The 26,922-nt window shown below is 37.5% G+C and overlaps 1 protein-coding gene across 6 annotated transcripts in view; it reads right to left on the bottom strand.

The window, feature by feature from the left end:
• CPED1 (cadherin like and PC-esterase domain containing 1) overlaps positions 1-26,922 on the bottom strand; it is a 146,495-nt gene that overhangs the window by 60,734 nt on the left and 58,839 nt on the right. For 5 of the 6 annotated variants that reach the window (XR_007905883.1, XM_051795420.1, XM_051795422.1 and 2 more), the window contains 9 exons: positions 26,559-26,701; positions 25,108-25,180; positions 23,391-23,558; positions 22,339-22,443; positions 21,006-21,175; positions 15,637-15,704; positions 15,272-15,316; positions 13,320-13,506; positions 10,462-10,630 (listed from right to left, as the gene is read on the bottom strand). Coding sequence is in view for 5 of the 6 variants with exons in the window: in XM_051795420.1 (XP_051651380.1) it covers positions 10,462-10,630; positions 13,320-13,506; positions 15,272-15,316; positions 15,637-15,704; positions 21,006-21,175; positions 22,339-22,443; positions 23,391-23,558; positions 25,108-25,180; positions 26,559-26,701 (1,128 nt within the window). In the remaining variant the exon portion in view is untranslated. The remainder of the gene's footprint in view (positions 1-10,461; positions 10,631-13,319; positions 13,507-15,271; positions 15,317-15,636; positions 15,705-21,005; positions 21,176-22,338; positions 22,444-23,390; positions 23,559-25,107; positions 25,181-26,558; positions 26,702-26,922) is intronic. The other variant, XM_051795421.1, reaches the window with a different exon arrangement.

Here is a 26,922-nt window from a genome sequence, read left to right as displayed (position 1 = left end):
TTGTCTCATCTTGTGTAGTAAATACTTTTTAATCTCTTTATCAAGTTGTTAAATAAACACAAAATCAGACCAATTAAACTACGATTATCCACACAAGAAGCTTACTCAGGAGCAACATAGGCTAATTCCAGCACTCTTTAAAACAGTAAAACCTTTTCATACATTTATAGCTCTGTACAGAATGGAATCTGACAAACCAGATAAGATTTTATTTTGGATCTCAATTAAGAACATTCTACAAGAAGAAACTAGTGAGGAACAAAGTAAAATAATCTAGAACACCGACTTCCTTATCTGTCTCTTGAACTTTGAGAAAGGAAGTTGGATTCTGACTTTCCACAAGTTTTTATAGACAAAACTATGAAACATTCATGTTTCTGTGACCTAGGTGCAACCACTTGTGACTGATGTCAGAGGCAGACAAGAATTAGGCTAAATACTTCCATAATTTTCCAGTCTAGGAAGCATGCCATTTCTCAAGTTTCTAAACAAAGACAAAATTTTCCACTTTTATCTGGGACAGACCCAGAACTCAAGGACTGTCCCATATTGTGATAAAACCTTCAAGTCTCAGTTTTGTTCCAGGTATTCCCTGAGACATGGGATTATCCTATTTCCTAGCTTTTGCGTGGCAGCCTGAGTACCTTACCCACTCCCGGAGCCACAGCGTTCACGCCTCTTTCAAGGAGAACAAAAATGGCCAAAGCTCTATGCCAGATCATGAAACCCACAGCAGGATTTCAGATATGTCACATCCTCTTTACCAAAAAAAATGCACAGAGAAAACAATCTGAATTTCATATATGCACTGTGAGCATATAGCTGGAAGAGTCTTTACACAGTGCAGCATTAATTCACTTCACTTTTCATTGTTCTATTGTACAATTTGGCTGATTTACAGAATTATCCTTTTCGCTTTTACTTTACCAAGTCAGAATTATAAAATTGTAATTAAAAGACCAGACAAATTATTGAGTTATGATATCATTACTGTGACTCATTAGTCTTTCCCTTATATCATGTTGATAACAATCTATACCCTCTACTTAACATTACAGCTTTTCAATGCCAAAATGCCATCAATAATTTCCAATAGCATCAAAAGCTGAGATGATCAAAATCTAGCTATTATTTCTGGAGAGGCAATAGTAAGCATACTCTTTCCTGCAGACTCATTTTTTGATCCCACGTGGTAAGAAAATAAGTCTAGTTAGGTCAGATCCAAATTACATGGAAGTCAATGGGAGTCTGTTTCTCTGTTCAAAGAGCTTGCATTAAGGATATTTTTCTCTTCTTTTACTGTTATACACACCACAAAAAATGGGCACAGAACCTGCTACTAAATCCAAATTTCAGTCTGCTTTTCTTTCAGTCTCAGAACTGAAAGAGCTGAGTTGTACAGCTGTATAATAAGAAATGTGCAACTTTTGTGTGCCCAAAACTTGGCTCTAGACACCTTTACCTTTCACCCCTCATGATATGAGTATTACAGAAAGTCTTGTAGATGGAGTAAACTTGGGTACCAGAAACCGACAGATGTATGTGCAATATATATTTTGCAAATGCTTCACAGACAAATGCTTTGCCTGTGACTTAGGAACTGGCAGTCTGATCATAGTTGTAACACTTTGTGTGCTGTCATACAGTGCAAGTTATTTCTAATTAATGAACTTTCTCTCCATGAATCAGGTACATTGACAGAATGTAAACACTGACACAAATATTTACCCAAAACATAACCTAAATATTTCAGTGAGGCTTTAGAAACTCTGAATGACCTTTTCTTCCTCCCCACCCTCTTCAATTATTGTACTTTTAAATGTGTCACTGGACTTCCAGGAGCTTGTAAAAAACTGCTTAGCTCAAACTTTGCAGTTCTCATAGTTATGTGGCTCATTCAAAGACTTGTAAGGCTTTACACCTTGCTGGGGAGTTAATTCTTATCTCTCGATATTGCACAGTTAGAAATGGAAGTATTGAAAAATTATGGGCTTCATTCTACCTTCCTAATTTAGCACAGTTAATGTAGGCAATGCAAAACCTGATCCACCACAGTGATTGAGAGGGCTAAGGTTCCCTGTGGAATCAAAGAAAAACAACAGCTATTAGAGGATGACTGAGAGTCCTCAAGTACATTATCTATTCCTTTCCAGAGATCTCAGGTGCCATCACAAGACTTTATCATCAGTACAGTACACAGAGCACGACCCAAGAGTGCCTGGCTCAGGGCTGCATGGTAGGAGCTGCCTCTGCCTGCCCAGGGTCTGGCTCCAGCAGTGCCCTTGCAAAGATAGGACACAGAAGGAAGCAACCCAACTAGTCAGGCTGGGTCAGGATGCCCCAAACTGCCTTTTGGCTGAGGTGATTTGAACATATGGTCCCCCTCTTTTCCCTAAGGGCTATCAGTCCATCAAGCTGTACCTCTCTGCTCAAACTGGAGCCAGTGCAGCAATGCATGGAGGGATCACTGTGCTGGGCAGGGAGAGGAAGCAAGAGTAAGCACAAAAAAAGTCTGAGTTACAAGGAGTCTTCTGCAGAAGTTACTGCTACCAATTCTCCAGCAAAATGTAATTGATTCCAGCTGTGTTACTGGGCCTGTGTTATAATGAAAACATCCAAAATAAGAGCAAAGGACTATAAGTGAAAAACTATTTCTAAATATGTGGGATGATTGCCTGATAACTTAGCATAAACAAAAAAATCCATAGCTGACAAGAATTATATTAAAACAGGTTTTCTGATAAACTTTTCCAGAGAACAGTGTTCTGCCAGGATCAGAATTGCCTACCCAGCATTTACTTCCATCTGTCTCCTTTCACAGCCACCCACAATGGTTTGCTGTTATTATTTAAAAAGACATTTCAATCCTTTGGTTAAAGTCAGAAAAAACCTGGATCTATTCCAGTCTGTACTAGCCATCCCTCATGGGCTCAGAGATAGCACTGTATCTACAGAATCTGCATCCACAGCACTGTATCTGCTGCAGCACCTCCCCATCCTGCAGTACCCTAGGGAGCAGGTATTGCAAGGCAACTGTCAGGCTGAAATGTCCAATCATACGCCCCACCAGCACCAGTGGGATCATATGTGTCATAATTTAACTTCCTAACATTTTTAGTCATGCAATTAGGAGTTTCTGCTTGGCTAGTTTCCGGGCAGATCTTCATCTTCTGTATGTTTAATGTGTCATGCACACCCATGAGATGATATCAGTAATTGTATGAAAGGGGAGAACAGCCTGAACACACAAAAGAATGGAATTACTCTCTCAGGTCGTTGAAGTTTACCTTTTATGATTTTGTTCATCACTTACGACATTTTTCTGTGGCAGCATAACAGCAAAATAACCATTCAAGTTAGGAGTCTAACAGAGTCCCTAGGATGGTGAAATGATCCTAGCAAGACTGTGCTAAATTGCAAACACATAGAAGACAGAAAGAATTGTAGGAAATACTAAATTTTCCATTATTGAGGTAGGAGGTTCTAAAAACACCTCTAGCTGGTGTCAATAAATTCAGCTGTGCTGAAGAGTGATATCATTCCTGACTTAAGAAGTTCTTAACTACAAGAGTGCCAACCAAGGAAAGAGAGCATTGGAAAAACTAAAGCTGAAAGCTCCATATAAAATTATCTCTCTTCAGGGGCTAATTATTACAGCAACCTAATACTTCCTCTCACTAATGATCATAAACCAAATTAGTTCATTGGTGTCATCTCAGTCATTATTGGCTTAAAATTGTTGAATCATTGAATTAGTATTCCTATGGATAGTCTCAAAGCACTGGTGGCCAATTTCTCCATCAGTGATCTGTGTAACACATAATTTCCCATGTACAATGCATCGTAATAATGACAAATGTAGTTGCTGCATCGACACATCCGCTTTCTTCAGTCTTTGCCTGAAACTTTCCTGAAGGGTATCTGGTATTCATCTTGGATCATATGTTAAGCCGGAAACTTAGCTACACAGAGAAGACTAAGCACAACTAATATAAAACCAGGAGTGTAAGCAAAATACTGTAAACTGGAAGACTATAAATTTTTCTCCAGACAGCTGGACCCAACATGGACTTAAGCCTCAAAGTCTGGGCTCTCTAATGTGGCATCCCCAATGTGCTGGGGAGTATGATGATGGTCCTACTCAGGCACAGTCTACTGGAAATACAGGATGAAACTAAAAATTTTCTTTCCATGCTTAGAGAAAGGGATGCCTAAATAGAAGCACAGACATTGTGCTCATTCTTCTGCTGGTTTTTCCCATCTTATGCCATAGTTGTGCCCATTTTCTCTTTATGGCCTCTTCAGAGCCCAGCAGATGTCTGACAGGGAACAGTGACTCTGGGAACCTGTGACTACTAAATGATAGTGGAGACTATCATTTAGTGGAAGTTAACTGTGCAGATGAAAAAAGTGAATGTTTGCCTTCTACAGAAAACCCAGAGCATTATATTAATTCCTTCAAATGATGGATCTCATCAGCTCTGCTGAGTTTTTGAGACCTTTCCTTAAAGCAGCAGATAATGGCCACTGATCAAGATGCCAGCTTAACAGCCACATTCTGAGTCTGAATCCAAAAGGAGTTCAGTACAGAACAGCATAAATGTTAAGAATACCCATCACAATGGTTAATTGTTCCTCTGACTCATCTACAATGCTTTAAATCATTGCAAAAGTCTTGGGTATAATTAAGGAAACGTGGCAAGCCTTCTCTCCCCAGTGGTATACATGCTGACAAAGACAGAACATGCTGACTCTACAAAACATTTTGTTGTGAGATACACACACAAAGTAAACCTCTACTTGCAAATTAGCTAAGTGTATTTATTATTTTCATGTCTATCATCTATCATCATAAACATTGTGGAAGCACCAAGTTGTGTTATTCAATTTAGGTGCTTTTTCACTTTATACTTACAGTGAATGGTGATTATAAATCCCTTGATCTTTAAATATTTTAAAACTTCTTCAAGTAGTTTTTTAGATTATCCTAAGCTTTTGTTTGATCATAAATATTTAGGAAATTTAAAAAATTCTGTTTAGGATATCTAAGAGGATATCTATCTAATTAGGAAATCTAACAAATTCAGCAGTTTTATTCAAGTGAATTTGCTCAGATACATTGCCTGGCATACCTAATGGAAGAGAATTCAGCCATATGTTTTTGCCAGGATGGGTACTCCGTCAATGTAATTTGGAATTGCTCCCCTAAAATTAATTGAACCATGTTGACATAGAGCAGTTGAAGATATAAGCCCTCAGCCTTCTTTCTATGGCAGTCTCTCTGTACTAGCTCTCTATTTTGCGGCTTTCACCTAAAGTACTCACAATTTAACATGTATTCAATTTGATACATATTTGTTCCTTAAGGCTAGGTGAACCTTGCTCTATTTTTCCTGGGGAGTGGGTTGCAGTCACATAGTACCAAAATAATTTATGCTTTATTTAATAGATTAATAGCAATGCAAATGTACTTCTAGTGTTTTGTGTGTTTTCACCCTTAAATCACTTCTACAATTTCTGAACATGAAGCTTCTGCTCATTTAAAACCAGCAAGAGCTTTAAACCCAATCCTGATGTGAATTTCTTTAATGAAGAAAGAAAAATCTGCCTTAACCAGCACCCACTAACCACCCTTCTGTGCCCAGCTGCTCATTTCTGCCCCTGAATCTACCCCTTCCCTTGTGTTCACATAGAGAGATTGGGTAATTTATCCTGGAAACTAGTTCATAAAAAAAAAAGAAAACAAAGCTTTTCCATCTAGTTCATGAGTAGCTGCAGGCAGGGAAAGGGATGCTTAAGTTGGCATTGCTCCTGGAAAGAATGACTGTTATACTGTGCTCTCACTAATGTTTCTGAAGAAAATTTAGGGTATAAGCTTGAGTGTTTCAGATCTAGTAATGAGTGGGCTTTTTTCTTGTCCCAGATACTCCCTCCTTGAAAAGAGAGTTAGCATTCTGGACTGCACAATAGCTAAAATATCTAACTTAACAGTTATACCAACAAAATTTTCAAATTTTATACTCATTTAATCAAATAATCCTCAATGAATCAAACACGCTCTTTTGAACAACAGGAAAAAAAAAAAAAGGACTCCAACTATTTTTTTGAAGTTTGGGGCATTTTTTGTTGTTGTTCTGAAAAATCCAAAACCACTGAAAAATATTCTTACTAGCTCTATACCTGAGAAGGCAGAGGAAAACAATGCATGATTGCTCTCATAATGGACATTCTTTTTTCTCTGAAAGGGAAGTAAGCTTACTTTGTAAATAAGATACAGTCTGGTGGTTGTTACAATTAGGTTGTGTATTCAGTTCCAGAGATGCACTCTCCATGTCTTTTCAAGCAAGACACTCAAACCCAGAACTACCAAAAGGGTTAGCTGCTGCTACAACAAACTCTGCAAAACCTCTGAGTCCACACCTGGCATCGGCAGTGTCCTGAGGACAGAAGAGATGAGCAGTTTGTAATGGTGGTCATGCTGAATCTAATGCAGATAATGGGAAATACAGAAGAGAATAATGTGCTTCCAGCCTGTCCTACTACAAGACAAATTCTTTGTTTCTCTCCTAAGCTTTCTTTTTTTTTTCTTTTATGGACATTATGTGATACTTGCAAGGTTCTTTGAAATCTTTGTGTGGAAGTACTATGCAAAGAGTTAATACATGTTTCTAAAAGTGATGGTTTTTACTTGTACTGTCTGGTATGAAAAGCTTTGTAAATGTAATAGCACACAGTTTAAAATGAAATAAAACCATTTTATTTTCCCACAGTTTAAAATGAAGTAAAACTCTTTTATTTTCCTTTGGAAATGTATAAATTGAGCTGCAAAAAAAAATAAGTATTCTCATAACTTTCTTAACACAAAAATGAGAGCTTTTTCTTCTCTATATCTGAAAATCTATAGTAAAATTAAATATACTTACTATACTAGGTCTAGGTCTTAATTGCTTTGTCATCAATGGAAGTTTAGTGGACAGACAGAGAAATCAACATGTTGTTGCTGGCAACCACATTAGCCCTCTGCACTGCACTGATTCTGGAATGTACTCTTTTACATTTTGAGCAAATGCCCAAAGAGAATGATGAAGAGAACAAAACACACTATGGTACAAAATGTAATATTAGCTATCCATTACTCATAATACACAAGCAAAATCAAATAAATAACTGTATTACTAAAAAAACCAAAACCCAAAACACCTAAAAAACACAACAACAAAAACAAACAAATAAACCAAAAACTACCCACTCCAAAACACTCTAGATACAAAGTTCACAGTGTCAAACAAGATTCCCTAAGCACATCACCAGTTACTCGCCATGACTGCAACTAGGCAAAGATTAAAAATCAAAGAGAGAGCACATTTCAAGTGAGGTATAGATAAATCTGTTTGCATTTTAAAGATAATAGTCACTGCAAGGATGAATAAAATACTTTTTCCTTTACAACAGTTTGTATGTAGTGTGGGGTCTTTCACTTGAGAGAGATGCTGATAACCCTGTCTTAAGAGCTCACTGGCTTTCCTGCTGCCTGCTTTGAATCCTGACTATCTTGGTATCACAGCTTCAGAGACGATAATGAAATGGCACCACTTCTTTCGGGGTACTTAATTTGAATATTGTTACTAATTGCACAAAATCTGCTGAAGGTGCTCTGATGATGCAACAGTTTATTTTCTATTGATTTGGTTTTAATGAGGATATTATAGTTGCTATAAAAAAGTAAAGAGGACAATATCTTTTCCCTTTCTAGGGGCTGCAAGGCTTGGAACCACACACCTCTGAATTCAATAGCCTTGAAATTAATCCAGCATTATTCAACTGCATGAGAATTGTTAGAAGACTGCAAATAACATCCTGCACTCTGTCTTTTTATTGTAACCTTCCTTATAGTATCATCTTGCAGTGAAACCCGAATATACTGATGGGATTAAACATAAAAGAAAGTCAGGAAAAAATTACCGGATTAGAATTTTAAGCAAAGCCTTCTGTGAGAAAGACCACACCACTGTCAGTGACCTTCCTCTCCTCATGTGTGATCCCAGTTGTGCCTAGTCAAGTGTCCAAAGGATACTCCATCAGTTCACGCTTATTTATCCTTTTGCTCCTAAAACAGGTGTCTTTGTTCCTAAGAGAACAAGCATTCATGGTGGTGTATTAACCCACTCTGCCAGAGGTCATAATGTTCTCTACTATTAAAAGCAGAATGTAATGATGTTATTTAAGCCCTGAGTTCTGTATTGATAAAATGACATCATTCTAAGCAAAAAGGAATAAATTCTCTTCTAGCAAATAGGAAAAAGAGTAAAAAATGTAGGCTTTTAAGTGTTTTAGAATGCCATTTCTATCACCAGCTCCAGTCTTTGTTTGTTTTTTAAATGCACTTTCTGATAAGTTTGCCTCTAACATAAGTAAAAGTTGTTTTAGAATCTCATACTGTATCTTCACAGCAGTCCTTAGATACCACAAGAATGCTTTTCATCTTATTTTTACTCTAAACTCCTGAAGCTGTCCCTAGCTCTGAACAATTATATTAATTAGAGAATAGTTATTCACAGCGAAGCAGAAAACCGAGCTTAATCAAAAGAAACTTCTAAAACACTCTTAATTTTTATCACTCTAGATCTCTTTGCCTTTGCAGTGCTTTAAAGATTCACACTGTCTCATAAATGCTATCATAAAACATTAACAACAGTGTAAACTCTAAGTGTGGGAGGATGTGTATGAGGTTGAATTCATATACCCAGATATGTGCCCCAAATAAGGAAAAAAGAAGAGCTCCTCACATCTTTCCAAGCAGTGTGTTGTCCTCATAATATAACCCCAGTTCAACTTATCGCTGCTCTCCTTTTCATATTAATTCACACTTAAGATGTCAGGCAGGTTGCTGTACACCTGAACTGAAATCTTAGGTATTATATGTGGTTTCTCTTATTTTACTGTAGCAACTACTAGATCTAGTGCTGAGCCAGTAAAAAGAGCAAGAAGATGGTCCTTGACCTCTTGGGTTTGTAAGAGAAGTCTAAGAGAACAGACAAAGAATAGGTAGAGGGCCAGACAACACTATAAACAAGTATTCAGATCAGCAGTCAGTAGGCTATGACTATTACACACATTTTCTCTGACAGTTCTAATTTGCAGATTGATATAATTATTGTCAACATACAATTTGCTATCAACATTTATTATCTCTTTGCCTCCTGTTTTAAGTCCCAGTATGTATCTCTCCACAAGAAAAAAGAATCCCTCTTGATCTCCCCCATCACATAAAATGCTCTGCCTTCTACCACCCTAGTCTGCCAACCAGAGATGGGAAGGAAGTTTTGCTAATGGATATATTGATATATAAAGATCTTCATAAAGAAAATAGATAAATAAAGATAGGATTAAACATTTGACATGAACACGGATGACAGTTTCAACACAATAGTTTTGAAAATCCTTCTTCCTGGATGCAGAATTAATTGTGACAAAATATACTACTCCTGGATGCTCTAATAATTAGAATTAACACACCAATCCTTTTAATCTGCCTAAAATTCCACAGGCAAAAGCATTGCCCTGGATTACCATTTACAATGTCACTTCCTTCTTTGAACTGGTTGGCTTATCTTTGTCCACCATATCAAGGATATTTAGTCCTCAAACTTTGGAATACAAACAGCTCCGATACAGCCTGTGTCCCAGGTTTTTTCTCTTATACAGAATATCTTTATCACCATAGTTTCACTAACTGAAATCTTCACTGTTACCTGCTTTCACTACCTTTCTTCCAATTTTCTGTATAATTCAGCCTGATATCCCCTTTCCCAGCCCCAATTTAGCCCTACTGGACAGACTCTCATCCTTTTTTTCCCTCAACAGACCCACTGCTTCCTAAGCATTGTTATTATGTTCCCAAATTTTCATTTGGATAAATGTGATGTAAGCAACAATGATCCCTTCCTTCAAAATTATCAGTGGGTTTTTTTCATTATGTTTGTTGCTCTAGAATAAACAGTTTTCATTCATAAATTATCTGGCAGTATTTTTCTTGAACAATGATAAGCGCACTGTCATTGTAAATATCTTTCCCAGTAAAAGGATTTCCATGGCTCCAGTGTCACAGACAGATACTTATGAAAACTGCCCACTGCGTGTTACAGAGGGACTGTTTTATCACAAGCAAACAACACCTCTCTGATGGAGAAGGTTTTGCCTGACCAACGTAAAGATTAATTCACCCGGAGCTCTCAAATACACGGTAATAGGTTCTTATGCTGGACTTACCTTTTATATCCAAAACTTTATGTAAATATTGAATTTCATACAATTTTAGTGTTTAGAACTCAGATTCTAATCTCAACAAAAACTGACTCTACACCAGCTTTGGCCCATGTACCCTAATTTATATCACTGGATGAACAGAACCCAGCTAATATCACTATTAATTTGAATACGAAAAGAATGCAGAGACAATACCTGCACAAACCCACACATCATGTAGTCATCAAACAAAGGCAGACTGGGACGGTCCTCTCGATAAATTGTTACTTTGTAGCTGCTCACAACCGGAGGGTTGGGCTGCGAATCATCTGTTACGAGAATGATGACTTTGTTCAATCCAAGGCCAAGGGGGTAGTTAGCACTGCTGCACAACAAAATAGGAAAGAAGTGGAATAAATCTTAAAGAAATAAAGATTTATGCTGCTTTATCTGTGGCTGCTAAATTTTACTTGTTCCTTGAGGCTGCTATTTCTAACATTTTCTCTTAAAAAATACATGTGATTTTAAATAAAAACAGTGTAAAATAACATTTTTAACAATTCATAGTTCTTTCAGAAAGATATAATACTGAGAGTGAAACTTCGTGAAAACAGCTTCAGTAGCAGTGGCAAATATTCTGACATGAAATCTGTGAATGAAACCATCAGGGACAATAATTCCTGGCAGGCCCAAGTTTGTGATGAAGTCAGCAGAGAGACAAACATGACCAGAGATGTCGGCCACTGAAATTGTCCACTAGCCAAATGTGATGACTAGACAAACTGCTCAGAGTGACAGACAAGACCAAAGCTGAGCTGTGCTCGTCTTCCTTTGGAAGGGAAACAAAAAATGCTGAAAGGCAGAACCTGCACATGCAAGGCTTTTACTTTTCAATTTAAAGGACATATTGGTATTCTGTTTTCCTTTTACAAGGAAGAAATCTCTAAGCTTTTCACTTGTATCCATATTGACTGCCAAGGGAGTTAACATTAAGACACCAAAATGTTCAGTGGAAGAATTTTGTGGTAGTTTCTTTTGAAATGATATATCAAGACTAACTTCTTACTGAAAATACAGAAAACATACTGAGTATTAGATCAGTAAGAACTGTACAGACTGTCTAGTTATTAGAAGACATTCTAGGTCAAAGCATCTGCTTCACAGTCAAAAGATGGTGTGTTGCATGAGCACTTCATGTCATGAAGCAAAGTTTGCTCTGTAATGGTTAAGAATTCTTTCCAAGTAATTCATTGTTCATGCTCTCCTTTTTATCCACTCACTAATGGCTAGTATGTAAATAGGCCAGTTCTCTGGTTCTGAGGTACCTGACCCAAATAAATAAACTGGTATTGTCCCTGGCACATGCTGTTGTCTCTGAGAGAGCTGGTTGGCAAAGACAAAACTGTGCCAGGGATCACAATAGCAATTAAATATCATGGATGATTGTGGGTCAGTGATAAAACCTAATGTTTAGTGATGACTGCTCTCTCTTCTATCATCCAGCTTTATATTTCTCTAAAAGATCAGATAAGCTGGGACTCTTGCAGATGGCAAGATGACCCACTTAGTGGATGAGAGCAAGGCTGTTGTTGTCTCCCTAGTGCCTTTGGCACTGTTTCCCACAGCAATCTTATGGAGAAGCTGTCTGCTCACAGCTTGGATGGGCATACACTTTGCTGGGTAAAAAATTGGCTGAATGGCCAGGCCAACGATCAGGACAAGGAGAATGAGTGCAACCTCAGTCAGTTTGCAGATAACATCAAATTGGGCGGACGTGCTGATCTGCTGGAGTCTCTGCAAAGGGATCTGGACAGGCTGGATGGATGGGCCAAGGCCAAGTGTATGAGGTCCAAGAAAGTGATGTGCCGTGTCCAGCACTTGGGTCATAACAACCCCATGCAGAGCTACAGGCTTGGGGCAGAGAGGCTGGAAAGATGTCCAGTGGAAAAGGACCAAGGAGTGCTGACGACAGTGGGCTAAACATGAGCCAGCAGTGAGCACAGGTGACCAAGAAGGCCAAAGGTATCCTGGCTTGTATTAAGAATAGTGTGGCCAGCAGGACTAGGGCAATGGTTGTCCTCCTGTATTTGGCACTGATGAATCCTTGACACCTTGAATCCTGTGTTCAGCTCTGATCCCTCACGACAAGAAAGACATTAAGGTGCTTGAGTATGTCCAGAGAAGGGAAATAAAGCTGGTGAAGGGTCTGGAGCACAAGTTTTATGAGGAGCAGCTGAGGTAGCTGGGGTTCTTTAGCCTGGAGAGAGAAGGAGGTTGCCTGAAAGGAGGTCGTAGCCAGGTGGGGGTTGGCCTCTTCTCCCAAGTAACAAGAGATAGGACAAGAGGAAATGGCCTAAAGTTACACCAAGGAAGTTTTAGATTAGATATTAGGAAGAATTTCTTTACTGAAAGGGTTGTCAAGCATTGGAACAGGCAGACCAGGGTGAGTCACCATCCCGGGAGGTATTTAAAAGACCTGTAGATGGGTCACTTAGGGATATGGTTTAGTGATGGACTTGGCAGTGCTGGGTTAACATTTGGACTTGATGATCTTAAGGGTCTTTTTCAATGTAAATTATTCTATGTTTCTATGACAATCCCTTGTAATACAACTCTGATGAAAATGAATCATTGTAAATTAGGAAACTTGAACCTATTTCTTCTTTTGACCCCAGCTGTCCTACTCTGACCCACATAAGCAGACCAATTCTAGCAGCTTAGGGCACAGTGCAAAATTAACACCTGGATACAAAAGCTCAAATTCTTTCTTGTCTACTGTGTGCAGTGCAGTGATGGTCCGTTCCTACTCAGCTTTGATGCTGTCAGAGATTGCAGGAGCTGGGTGAGATGCTAGCAACTGTACCCTCTATAAAGCTAAGGCTAATTATGGCTTGAGAACATACTACCACTGACTTCAGGACATTGAAAATAAATACAAGTTCCTCAGTGTTGAACTCCCTCTGACTTTCACTCATCTATCTGTGTTCTAGGTATTTGGAAACACAAAAATATTCTGGAATATTCTGCCATATTTCCAAAATTAAGTTTTTACACTCATATTTTGTTGCTCATACCTTGGCCCTTTCTTGTCGTCAAGGTGCACTTGGCATTGACAGTTAGAGGGTTCTGCTCCTATCTTCACTGTCACCATGTCGAATGGGACTTCTGCGTAGTATTCTTTGATCTTTGGGTTAAACTGAGGATTCAAGTCCAGCTGTGGACTGGTGAAGATCTGCCTGATATGAGATAGGGTATCTTTATCTGTTCCAAGAAGGCATCAAAGAAAAAACTGTGAAATGTATGAACATTTTTGAGTAACATGCAACTTCTGGCAGATTGATAACATGTACAGTGGCAAGATATTTAATGCCTAGTCACTCTGAGACTGATAATCCTGCTGCAAAATCTTAATGGAGTTTTTAGTGGCACTTCAGAGAAAGGTTTAGACCTTGGAGGGATTTTAATTATTCAGTGCCCAATCACTTTAGTCCTAGTCACAAAACTCAAAGCCTGAGTAAGCCTTTGAAAATGCAAGGATTAAGTCTTGGAGATCTGTCTCCAGTTGGTTTACCGAAACATAAAGAAGAGCTAGGCCAAAATTCATAACCTACTTAGGTACCAGCCTGTGTACAGGGTTTATGTACAAATGTAATTTCCAATAAAAATCAAAATAAGTTCGACATATTCTTACTCTTCATAAGAACAAGTCACATGGAGATGTCTAGACTCATGGGGTCATTTGCAGTACAACTGGAAGAATGTTTTATTAAAATTCCTAAATCAACAAATTCCAGCTCTTTGCCTGTGTATGAAATCTCCACAGTCAAATCCTATTTGCTCAAATGTATCCTTTATTTTGTAGTGTTTGCCCAATTACTCATGAGAATAATTATTTGCTGGCAACCCACTTATGACAAATATTTTAATCCAACCTATCAGATTCAGATTTACAGTACAATTCCACATTCAGAACTGCTTTTCACATACATTCACTAGTACATGTTTAAAACTGGGTACTTCAGAAAACATTCCAGATAGAAAACTCTTTTATTATAATATCTGAAAAATCTTGTAGCTTAAAACCTGGTCTAAAAGGGTCATAAAGAATGTAAGCAGTTCTTTGTGGACCTTTTCTATCTTGAAATATCTGCCTTGAGAAAGAAAACAGGGCAATTTCAGCACCTTCTTGCATGGATTAAAATATAAAGGAAGTTATTCCAATGGAAGAGAAGAACTTGGGCTAGATTTGTAGGGGAATAGAGTCTTATACATTAATACACAGAAGGTATTAAAAACACCCCTACGGATGAGTACAAACAGTTCTCCACATCCTGTATGTCTTACTTAGAAATGTTGTCTCACTACTAGTTTAAAAATGAGGAATTTCAAAATAAAATTAATGGAGGTATTTTCAAACTAAAATGTTATAAAATCAGAATAGTGATGCCAGTCAGCCAGCCCCGCAGCATTTCTGGCCTTTGATTGATAGAGTAGTTCCTGGAGGCACCATATCAGTAATAGAGAGGACAGAAGGCTCAGTGGGTAGCAAAGCCTTTCCACCACAGAGCAATGGCTTCACATTTACAAAGCGATCCCTCAGATAACATGTCAATGAGGAAGGCAGCCTACATTTTAGAAAAACTCATCTCTTGAGCAGCTATTTAATATCCCGTTATTGAACCCCAGACAAATTTAAAGGTTTTTCCACAAGAAAAAAACATATGCTGAAGTTAATGGAAATAAGGGGCAAAAGTCTATTGAAGTGTGACAAGGGATCAATGAGTGCTGGAATACTCACATTAATATGCACACATAGCAATGTTTAATTTTGTGCTTAAGGCATATTTAATATAATAGCCCAGTTATTGAGAGTTGTTTATAAACATTCTTGCTACTTAAAAATCCTTTTTTTTTTTACAGCCTGCAGATACTTGATTCACTGAGAGGTTATGCAGAAAAACCCAAGGAATTTGTTCAAGAAATCTCTCTTCTTCCCACTTAGTGATCTAGAAAGACCTTGACTTACCATGACTGCATTGCCTTTCTTCAGTCTTACTTGAATAATGCAATGCTGAAAGATAAACAGAAACACCTAGTAGTTTTCTACTGTAAGCCCAATTACAATCCTATTGGAGAAGAAAATATCTTTTAATCATAAAAGATACGTTGTACTCTTATTCTCTACAGTGTGAGATCTTTGTTTTAGGCCCATGAACACAGTTCATGGGCTCAGCATAACAACTTACACTGAAGAAATATATATTGGTCTTTTATATGTAGTAAGCCAAGACTTCAGCTGGAATACAAAACGGTGTAATTTAAATCATGCATGTTATCAGAAATAATACAAATAGGAAAAACATGCTTTATATAAAAGATCTGATCCCTTACCTTTATGACTCTTCTTGGAGTCAGAAGGAACATTCTGCTTAGGACTCCTATTTCCTTGAGAAGATAGCCTGTTGATTCAATAGCAGACATATTTTTACATGAATGGAAGGAACAGAAACCATGAAACATTTTTCAACAATTTCTATATGGTATCCTAGGGCACATGGTATTTCAATATTCCCCATAGAAAGATCAACCTTCTGGATTCATGCTCTCAGCATTAGCAATATTACCTGAGTGAACATATTCCATAATAAATGGCAGCATATCATATCAAAATAGAAAACAAGAAATAAATTCCAAAACAAAGTTGCATTACTGGGAAAAGGAAGAGTGGATATAGCCAGGAATAAAATAACCCAAACTGTATCTCTTAACTGTTTGTATGATGGTTTTCTGTATATGCCTGAGGTTTCAAAAATAATTAAAAATAAATGAAGGTCTGTGTCAAGGGCAATATCTCTACTGACATTAGCACGAATTCCTAAATGAAACTCCTATGTGTTTTGCTTTGTTTGCCAATTCAAAACAAATCCAGAGTATATATATAAATAAATCCTCCATGAAAAAAGACAAATGATTTGCAACAATTCATCAACATGTTAGTGGTGCCCATATTACAAGCTTTGCAGACTTTTTCTTTCAAATAGAATTTTGAGAACATAATAGAAGAAAGGGAGTAGCACAACAGAAGAAAGGGAGTACGCTTCTTTTTGATCACTGTACTGGAGCTCTAGGTAATAACACCTTTTCAGAGGTCTACTAGCATTTCTTGAAGCTTTCATGCGTTTTCCTCCCCGTGTTTTCCATAGAAGTTCTCATAAAGCAGCTTCTTCACAGATACTGAAGTTTGGATTTTGAAAGACATGAAGTCACTGTGCCAAAGGAAGGGAGGTAGCAATATTGTTCTGTGCAATCATCCATCATGTTTCAACAGAAGCTTCTGAAAGCAATATTGAGGTCACTCATGGTAAAAGGTAAACTGTTCAATGATAAAATAGAGATTTCTGCATTATGTCAATGAGATAGGAAAGAAGTCGCTGGCAGATCGATGTGTCTCTGTGTGTGCGTGAAAATGTAGTTCTGAGATTGAAGTGTCTAGACACCACCCTAATTTCATGCACATTCTTGACCTACTTCAAAGGAGGCACTTAACAAATTATTAGAGTTTGTTTTCCAAGTTGCAAGTAATTTTTCACCCCCTTCCTCCTTGCCAAAGAGAACAGCTAACACTTGTTAAATGCATTTTTCCTCTCCACTGTTTCTTTTTTCTTGCCCAGTCCCAAACTCTTAAGGTGAAAACAAGATGCCTTAACTCTATAAAATGCCAGAGGCAGTGATCATCCCACTGTACTCAGCACAGGTGAGGCTGCATCTCAAATCTTGTGCCCAGTTTTGGGCCCCTCACTACAAGAAAGACACTGAGGTGCTGGAGCCTGTTCAGAGAAGGGCAATGAACCTGGTGAAGGGTCTGAAACACAAGTCTGCTGAGAAGCAGCTGAGGGAGCTGGGCTTGTTTAGTCTGGAGAAAAGGACGCTCAGGGGAGACTTCATCACTCCCTACAACTACCTGAATGGAGGCTGTAGCCAGGTGGGGTCATTCTCTCCTCCCACTTAATAAGTGACAGGATGGGAAGAATCTTTCCAATCCAAATGAGTCTATATTTCCACGATTTATTTCTCCTCTTTTTACTCATCAGTACCATTAAGTTTTCCTTCGTGCAAGCTCTTTGCAGTCATCAGACTGAGGTAAGATGCAGTTATGAAGCTCTTCAAAATACAGGCACCAGCTGAGACCCTGGACTGTGCAGAGTCCTTTCCTTCACATGCTGTTACTCAAGAAGAGACCTTTATCTGTATGAGTGGCCCCTTATTTACTTAAGTATCTCGAAGGAGCTATCAAGTAGAGGTACATACTTTGCCCACACACTTTGTAATTAGCTCTAATGAAACCAATGACTGTATGTCAGTACCCTTGGTGACTGCATGCTTATGAATGTATGTACCTTTTGAAAAATCCCAGATGTGTACATCACAAACTATTGACTGTGAACCTGTCCTTTAGGAATCTCTCTGATTCCGCAAATGAGAAAGCCAAAGGATTGATAGCAGCAATAGTAATATAGCTCTGATGGTCTAAGCAATCAGAGACATAAGCAATGAAGGATGTGTAGAAATAGAATCTTTCATTAGATTAAAATATAAAAAAGAAAAAATCTAGTCACTTTTGGTGCCTTTGATGGGTATGTTAGTTGTGGATGGTACAGTTTGTAATGGGTCATTAACTAAAGATCGAGAACATATTTCAGTATTTAGCAGAGTTATGAATTTTATTTCTTTAGCTGATGTTATATAGTTATCTCTTCAAAATGAAGAACCACTGGAGGTAATTTTGTGAGACTGTATCACTAACAATTTTTTTCTGTTTGATTAACTGGCAGTGTGAGCTCTCTGTTTTGTAGAGTGTTTGCTTGGCTTCAGTCACAGTTTCCATGATGGCATTTGGTTGCCTGAATAAAATACCTTGTGCTGATCTTCAGAAGAGAAATATAAAGTTGCTGACTCAAGAGTAGGAATGGTTTCCTGGCACTCAATACCAACTGTCTCTCTCCTTTCCTACTTCCCTTTCTCTCTCATTCCTCCTATTGCAGGTCAGTGATCTTATCCACACTTCCTTGTTGTTGCCACCTTCTGTCCCACAGATCAAACCATGTTACTTTCTCAAACTGCCTGGGTAATTGGCACAACCAAGTTAAACTCCGAGAAATTATGTTCAACACAAATTCAGTCTGAAGGCTGCTGCTTCTATTTTGATCTAAAAAAGGGCTTGTATATGGAAAGCTAGAACCACTTTTCCAAATATATCAGTTGATTTCATAAAAACATTTGCAACTTTATTGACCTGCTTAGGCTTTTGTCTTTTGCAAATACAGAAGAGCTAGCTTCAGTCACTAATTCGATTCTTCCATGATACCCTGCTGTGTGACATAGCCGAACATACTTGCCATGATACTTCATAGCACCTATTTTAAAAGACAGCAGCTATGCACATCCTATCATAAGTCATATCACAAGTTGAAACTGCAGAGTTGAAAAACAGTGCACAGACAGTGCAGAAAATTGATTTCAGTGCACATGTTAGGTAGTACTGCTCCATCACTTTCAAAGAACTTTGTAATATCTTATACCAATACATTAGAGGTGGTCATTTCACCTAGGCTGTAATCTTTTCATTATACTCTGAGATGAGTTTCTGGAGTTCTTCTTCACTAACACCATTTAAGGATTCAGAACTAGTCATGTAGATGAAATGGGTGAAAAAATGTAGACCAGGAAGCACCTTTAAATCCTGTCTTCATCCTATAGATTCGTGATCAATGAACAGAGTGACTGTACAAGACCTGAGTCAGAAGTCACTATTTTTCACATAAGTATCTCGTCTGGATTTTTTAAATGGAAATACCAGTTTTGCATAGTCAGAGAAATAAAAACTGTGTGCCACAGAATCAGCTCAGTTGCTTAGAGCATGGTGCTAATAATGCCATGGTTGCAGGTTTGATCCCTGAATGGGCCATTCACTTAAGAATTGGACTCGATGATCGTTGTGAGTCCCTTCCACCTCAGAATATTGTGTGATATCAAGTGTTAAATAAATCAACTGAACAGCCTGGCCTTACCTGAAGAAATTTAGGAAAAGTGTTCTGATATACAAACTCATCAAAGTTGGGAATTGCAAAAACCAGATAAATCAAAGCTCAAAGAGAATGCATACCCGAGTTAGTAAGTACAAAAAAGCTCGTTCTTCCTTGCAATTAAATATAATTACATGCCTATCCGACATATGCATCACCATCACATGCATGTAACTATAGGAGTGGAAGATTATGATTTAGCAATGTCAAAGAACACGTTTTTTTTATACAGTGAATGAACAAATGGTAATATTAGCTTAACCATTGCAGGAAAATATAGTGCAAAGAAGCAGATTGGCCCTTGTTCTGGAGAAGTATCATGGTACTTCTACACATTAATATGTATACAGTAATGTTCAGCTTGAAGGAAAAAATGAGGCCAAGGGACTTACTCAAAGTGAGTGAGTGGCACAGCTTAGATTAGAACAGAAAGCTGCTAAAGTCTGGTATGCTTTGATATGCAAACCTAAATATTTCTGCAAAAGGGCAAGGGCTTACATATGAATGCAAGCAGCTGCATCTTTGAGTTACTTCTCATGGAGTGGTCGCAGTAACAACAATAACTCTGCACATTTATGAAACTGTGTATTTTCAAAACACTAATAAACAGTTACCTAGCACAGTGGGAATGGATAAACGACTTTATAGCTAAGTAAACAAAGATAAAGATAACTATTGACTTGATGGAAGCCCCACCCAATTCAGTGAGGAGCAAAACTAAAACTTAAGAAATCTTACAGATGCCCTATACAGTCATGACAGCATTCTCCAAGCAAAATGCATAAAATAGTGTCATTCATTCAACTTGAGACTCAGTGGAACGGAGCACACACATTGTCTAATGTGCCTCTGTTTCCAAGCCCTTGTTTGTAAAATCATAAATGTCTTTATACAGCAAAGTGTGGCATATATGTATATAAGACATCATTAGCCAAGAGATAATGAAAACAGAAAACACATTTTGACAATTTTTTTACTAAAGATGCAGTATACCACAAGTTTTCCCCTTCCCTCCATTCATTTTTCACTCCCTCTTTTCTTTTGTCCTCTCTGTCTCTCCTTCCCTCCTTGCTTTTCCTCTTCCCTCCTATGAAAGTTAAAATTTCTTGATAGAAGTTCAGTGGATCCAACCTTGTCATTGCGGTATTTTTTCCAGCTCTTCAAAAAGAGTTAAAATGAGGTTCTCAGAGTATTATGGTCTTTGACCTGCCTCTTGTTGGTCAGAAAATCTAGAGTCACTAAAAATTATTTGTCCTTTTGAAAAATCTTCACCTGAAATATTATATTTTCTTTACAGTTTTGCTTTTAATTGGTGCATAAATTAAGACAATCTTAACCCTGAAAAATATTCCTAATATTGATTTTACAGTTTTTCGGAAATAACTTAATAATTTACTTCATCTTTTTTCAAAAAAAATTTAATGTAGTTCCAATTAAATTTTAATCCAGAGTCCTTCATATTAGAAAGAGAAGAAAACACTGTCCTATGTAGAAACCTAGCTACAATTCTAATGGCAGAATGGCTGACAATGCTCCATGATGGCATGATGGACACTCCTCTCAAGATTGCAAGTCCACCTGCATCTACTGAAGAATTAAGTTTTATAATGCTCACTGGAGATATTGCAATTAATATAATTTGAGAAACTACCCTCATATATATAACAGCTGTCTTACCATTCTGAAATATTTGTATGTGCCTCTTTAGTCATGAACTGGAATTGTTCAAGTAAACTGGAAAGCAGCCAATGCATCGTCAGGACTGAACCAAGCCGCCTCATTGGGTCTACCATGCGATAAAGGTCGTGCAGTAACCTTTGAATCTTGGGTGCAGCAGAAGGGAAAAGCTGAGAAGAGAGACACTGATTAGAAACCCCACAGTATAATATTTCTAGAATGTCAAGATGTGAGAAATTATCAGAAGACAGTATATATAGCATAGGGATTATTATATATTAATGCTCTTACCCACATGTGAAGAAAATTACTGTCTTGCCCAGCCTTGCAAATCAGAATTCCTAGTACTGACAAGGAAGTCAAACTCCTTTGCCTCTGTACTGACTTCTGGATCTATTAAACTCAATCGCTCTTCAGAAAGCTTTACTAATTTCCATCCCTGAAACTCATCTAGGAGTTCTCAAAGAAATCCTGATATCATGCAGACTTTCTGAACAACAGATTCAGTTTCAGATCTTTTATTTCTCAAATATTCAGCATTTCCCTCACTAACTGCCATGCCTATTTACAGACACTGACTGTTATTCCTCTACCTGTATTCTTCTCCAAAAATGAACATGAAGTGTTGCCACTTCTTCATCAATATCTACTCTTGGGTCATGATCTCACTGTTATAGTGTCTTCACTTCTTCCAATCACACCTGCTTTGCTTTATTATCATTCTATTTTATTACCAACTCATTGGTCATTTACATAGTTTTCTTCCCTTCCCTTCCCTTCCCTTCCCTTCCCTTCCCTTCCCTTCCCTTCCCTTCCCTTCCCTTCCCTTCCCTTCCCTTCCCTTCCCTTCCCTTCCCTTCCCTTCCCTTCCCTTCCCTTCCCTTCCCTTCCCTTCCCTTCCCTTCCCTTCCCTTCCCTTCCCTTCCCTTCCCTTCCCTTCCCTTCCCTTCCCTTCCCTTCCCTTCCCTTCCCTTCCCTTCCCTTCCCTTCCCTTCCCTTCCCTTCCCTTCCCTTCCCTTCCCTTCCCTTCCCTTCCCTTCCCTTCCCTTCCCTTCCCTTCCCTTCCCTTCCCTTCCATTTTCTGCTGTCTGTTTCTTCTTTAGCTGTCCTTTTCAGTGAATCCTTAGCTCAAATTCTCTATTTCTTTATGTCTTTTAAATTAAATGCAAATGATCCTCCAAAATAAAATCAGTGTAAACTCTTATCTCCTTACTTCCCTGCCCATCCAGCCTAATACATGTGCAAAGAAGGGTAATGAAGGATAATGAAGGAGAAATGTTAGGAGATTTACATAAAATATACATCCAGTACAACAAAACCCTATTTATTTTACCAGCTCAAACTGTCCAAGACTCTTCAGCTCCTTTATGAAAGTAATCATTGAATTTATCTCTTTTAAAGAGAAACATTGCTCATCTTCTCTGTGGTACTTTCCGTCCTGTGAAGGAAAGGGCAGCATGTTCTGGTGAAACCATGGAAAACAATGTGCTTTCAATTAGATCCCAATCCCTTTGGTGATCAAAAGAACAAGTTACAGCAGATCTCAACCAGCCCTAACCTCAGCCAACCAGCTCCTTGATACCTCTTCCCATTTTTCAGTCTAGAATAAAGTTGATTGTGCATTTCTTTTTCTTTTGTGTAGAAAAGCACAAGTCATGGTATCCTATGGAACACAGCCTATGTAGTTGCATCACTCGTGCATATGTCTGCTGCTTCCTACTTTATCCTGTCATAAATTTAGAACCCATGACCCTGTTTTAGCCACACCTGGCTGAGAGACAGAAGTTGCATGGATAAATTAGTCCCTGTAAGTCTTGCAAGCAGGATGCTCCTCAGAAATGCATCCTTAAAAGTGCCCAAACTGAGAGAAATACTGCTAGAAGAGACTCCAGCTTGCCAGAATAGTTTTCACTAGTCATGCAAACTTTATACAGACCCTTTAAATGCAAAAAACAAAAAATGGATATTGCATTAAGAATAAGAGACAAAGTTGTAGGACAGAAAAATCAATTCTAATGCTCATGAACTTACTTGTGTGAGTTAATCAATTCAGGGTGAAATTGCGAAAACACACAAATCTGTACATTGACAGAAGACCATTTAAAAAATGATGGGAAAATTATTTCGTTAAAGTTTTACATATATGTTTAAAGCTCAGTGTTTTGGGGAATGATATAATTTGAGAGTCAAATTTTAAGAAAAGAAAATTCCACTGTTTAATATAATTACAGTTTTATTCCCAAGAATACAATAATAGATAGTTTTTGATAAAATAAACTCTTCATTCTATAATTTCTATAGAGCATCAGCAATTTCAGAGAAGCATACAATTTAAAATTAAATGTTTTCAAATAGTCAGTAATAAGAAAAAGTAGAATGAACTACCTTGCTCACAGTTGATCCATATATTTTTTGCAAGGCTTCAATGAAAATGGATGTGGAGGATGCATTAGATAAGAGAAATTTAAAAGTATCTTCAAAAAGAAGTTCTTTAAAAGTTTGGTCCTGAATAGTTGATTCATCCTCATCTTGAAAGTCAAAGTTTTCATGCACCTGTTGGAAGACAATATAAGAATTTATAGTTTGAATAAGAAGTCCAGTCTCCTCATAACGATATATACTACACTAGAACTATTTATTTTAAAAATGTAATAACACAGCTGACGGGATTATAAAATAACAAACGTGTGCCACATTTTGTCACAGCTTCATACCACAATGTTTCCTGCCCTCCAGTGGACAGAGTGCAGTATTGCAGTGCCATGTGAGCTTTTCTCGTACGTTTGACTTATAAATTTATTTTAAAAAAAAGATTTTATGCTAACCTAACTCTTTCAAAACTCAGGTATTTAGGGCTACTACAGATAAAAGGATAAGTTTAACAATATAAATAATATTAACAAATTAATATTTATGAAATATTACTAAATCATTATTTTAGCATAAAGACAAATATAACGTCAAGATGCATAGGGTGTGTGCATGCTACACTTTCCAAGGGATACTATTCAAAGTCAAATGTCGCATTAATTGTCAACTGTTATTTTTTTAGAGCAATTTGTATTTTCATAAAAACACGATTAAATTCTACTGATTTACTGCACATTTACGGATTGTGGATAATGGTTGAAATTCCCATACAGGCAGATAAACATTATGTTTTATGTTTAGTTTTTTAAGCACTTCTGGCAGAATTTTTTACAGCCTGGCATACGATTATTGAATTCTTATGACATGCCACATTTTTTACACTAGCTGAAAAAGTCTTTGCAGACTATTTAAGGATATTGTCTTCATGGATTTTTTAAATTGTGAAAAATTGCTTTCATGTGTCCATTTTTCCTATGTGTCTAAAGGATTTTTTTTTTGAAGGATGGAGAGAATGACTGCACTGTCGTTGCTAGAAACTTGAACAGATTTTAAGTAAGGATATATTCACAATTTTTTTTTTAATATTTGCGTATCACAAATATGGACAAACATTTTATATGCCTAGGTATATACATATTCATGTGTGTACAGGGGTAATGAGAAGCAGCTGGAAACTAGTACAGTATTTGTTTCAGGACAGGCTGTTCTGAGGCAAGAGTGGTACGAAAACTGGCACAGGTCACATTTCCCTGGTTTTTAGGGCCTTGAGGATCATCCGGAAAGAAGATAGCACAATGGAGGTTAAAGGAGGTCATGGGCTGCGGGAGTACAATACAATTTATGGAGAACTTTAATTTGTATTAAAGGCCAATTGTGGTATTTTAACTTCCTTCCCACATCTTTGTTCTGTCATATTTAAAACCTACCTCTACTTTCATGCAAGGTTTCCTGTGGGTTTTGTATCACTGATATTCAGTTGGGTCATAGATAGTCCTTTCATGCTAAACTGAAAGATTTGCACACCTCCTGGTGTGGTGAACTTTATCACAGGAACTCCAACTCTTAAAAACACATTTCTGCCATAGCAACTCTCCACATTTAGGCAAAATTAATATTAAAGTATTTGTACATTTCTAAAAGATTTGAGAGTACCTATCAAAGAGGGTTTCCTGCTGTGTTCTTCTTGGTGTATTTTTTGGAGGTCAAGCAATAATTTGTGTAATTTTCTCACCTCAAGAACTACTGGGTATACTGACATGCCGAATCCAATGTCAAAGGTTAGCATTTGAAAACATTGGCTGCATCTGAAATACAATATAACAGGAATTGGATTCAGTGAGGTTAGGTACTGCTGTGAAATACAGAATCACAGAGTCATTTATGTTGGAAAAGACCTTTAAGGTCATTGAATCCAATCATAAACCTAACACTGACAAGTTCACCACTGAACCATGTCCAATACATATGGTGAAATGCAATACACACACAGGTCCAGAGAACACACACAAGAACATGCACACAGAGGTCAAAAGACAGCATGTAATGCAGACTAAATAAAATTTCCAAGAGCCAGCAGCATTAATCATATATGGAGTCAAATTGTGAGCTGATACAAAAGTGCCATATAAAAACATATTATTATATGGTTGACAGTTAAACCAGTGAGGGAGGTGAATTATGATAAAGGAGGAAATGTCTTTTGAAGAGAATGAGGTCCTCCAAAAGTTTCAAGACATTTGGAGGGTAATAGATGGTGAAACTCTGCAGGCTCACTGAAGCTGAAGAGTTCTGCTGCAGCTATGGGGATGTTTGAAGGCATGGACCAGGAGCTCTAAGCAAGTCTTGTGTTACATAAACAAGAGAATCCATCCTATTGGTAAAAAAAGAGAGCTTGGACCACTGTCAAAATAGCTTCATTCCCATTACACTCCTCCCCTCCTTGCTACCCTCTCTACTCACAATGTAAGCTTTATTCCCAACTGTGTAAGTCAAATAATGAGCTTTACATTACTGCCACCTGACTTGTCAAAATAGCTTTATAAAACACATAAATGTACTAAATAGTGACTTATTTAGTATTTATCATAAAAATGTCAGGGATGGGACATAACATATATAGAACAAATATTAATTTTAATTAGTAAAAATATTACATAATAGAGGTTGATTTATGTGTAAGAATTATAACACGCTAATGGAAGTGATTACACACAGAAATGTGGTTGTTTGCGTCTAGGTGTCTTTCATAAGGTACATTCCATAAGATATTCTACAGTGTCTCTTGTTCAGGTTGCCAGCTAGAGTCAGCTCTAAACCACCTGGGATATTCTAGCATTAAATATTTGACATATGAAAGATGGCTCTCTGAAAGGAAATACAGCTTTATATGTGTTAGGACAAGCTGAATTTTGAGTGATTTCTGTTCATCTGTGCTGCCTGAAACACTTCATCAGGACAAAGCATCTGGTCCTAGGTATTCATCACAACCTTTTCACAAACTGGAAACACTGTGGATATTGAAGAGGTTTACTCCTTAAATGCATGTCCTTACTTGACAAAGAAGTACGAAATAGTAGGTAATTTTTTATTTTAGGAGTTGTGTAGCCCCTACAATTTTTATTGTGTTCTAAGGAGTTATCTTGCATTACACTAGAATTACAATGACTACTGCGAGTCACTTACTGATTGAAAGAATTTGGTCCTGAGGTAGATGATTCACTGAAGACCTCAGTTATAAGTAGAAGTTTGCTTATAGCCTCCTTCATGTTGTTCAAGGCTTGTTGGGGAGAACTGTTTTTGAAGAATATGTCAAAAAATCTTTGCAGCTGTGAAAGAGAATTCATATACTTTTGAACATTTACAGTAAATCAGTGCCTACAATCATAAATTAAAAAGCTGGTAGAAATAAAAACTGCCTTGCAATATCAACTTCAGTTCTTATTTATTTTCACAGAGAAGCGGTATGAAAAGCTTAACACTTTTTGTTTAGAAACAAGCATATCAGAAACAAAATCTATATTAATGGTTTTAAAAAATATCAGTCACA

Source organism: Manacus candei, unplaced genomic scaffold, assembly GCF_025592945.1.
Source record: "Manacus candei isolate 608988 ecotype Guabito, Panama unplaced genomic scaffold, ASM2559294v1 h1tg000043l, whole genome shotgun sequence".
NCBI lineage: Eukaryota > Metazoa > Chordata > Aves > Passeriformes > Pipridae > Manacus > Manacus candei.
The sequence above is the reverse complement of the archived record's forward strand: the minus strand, read 5'-3'. Positions and strand labels throughout refer to the sequence as shown.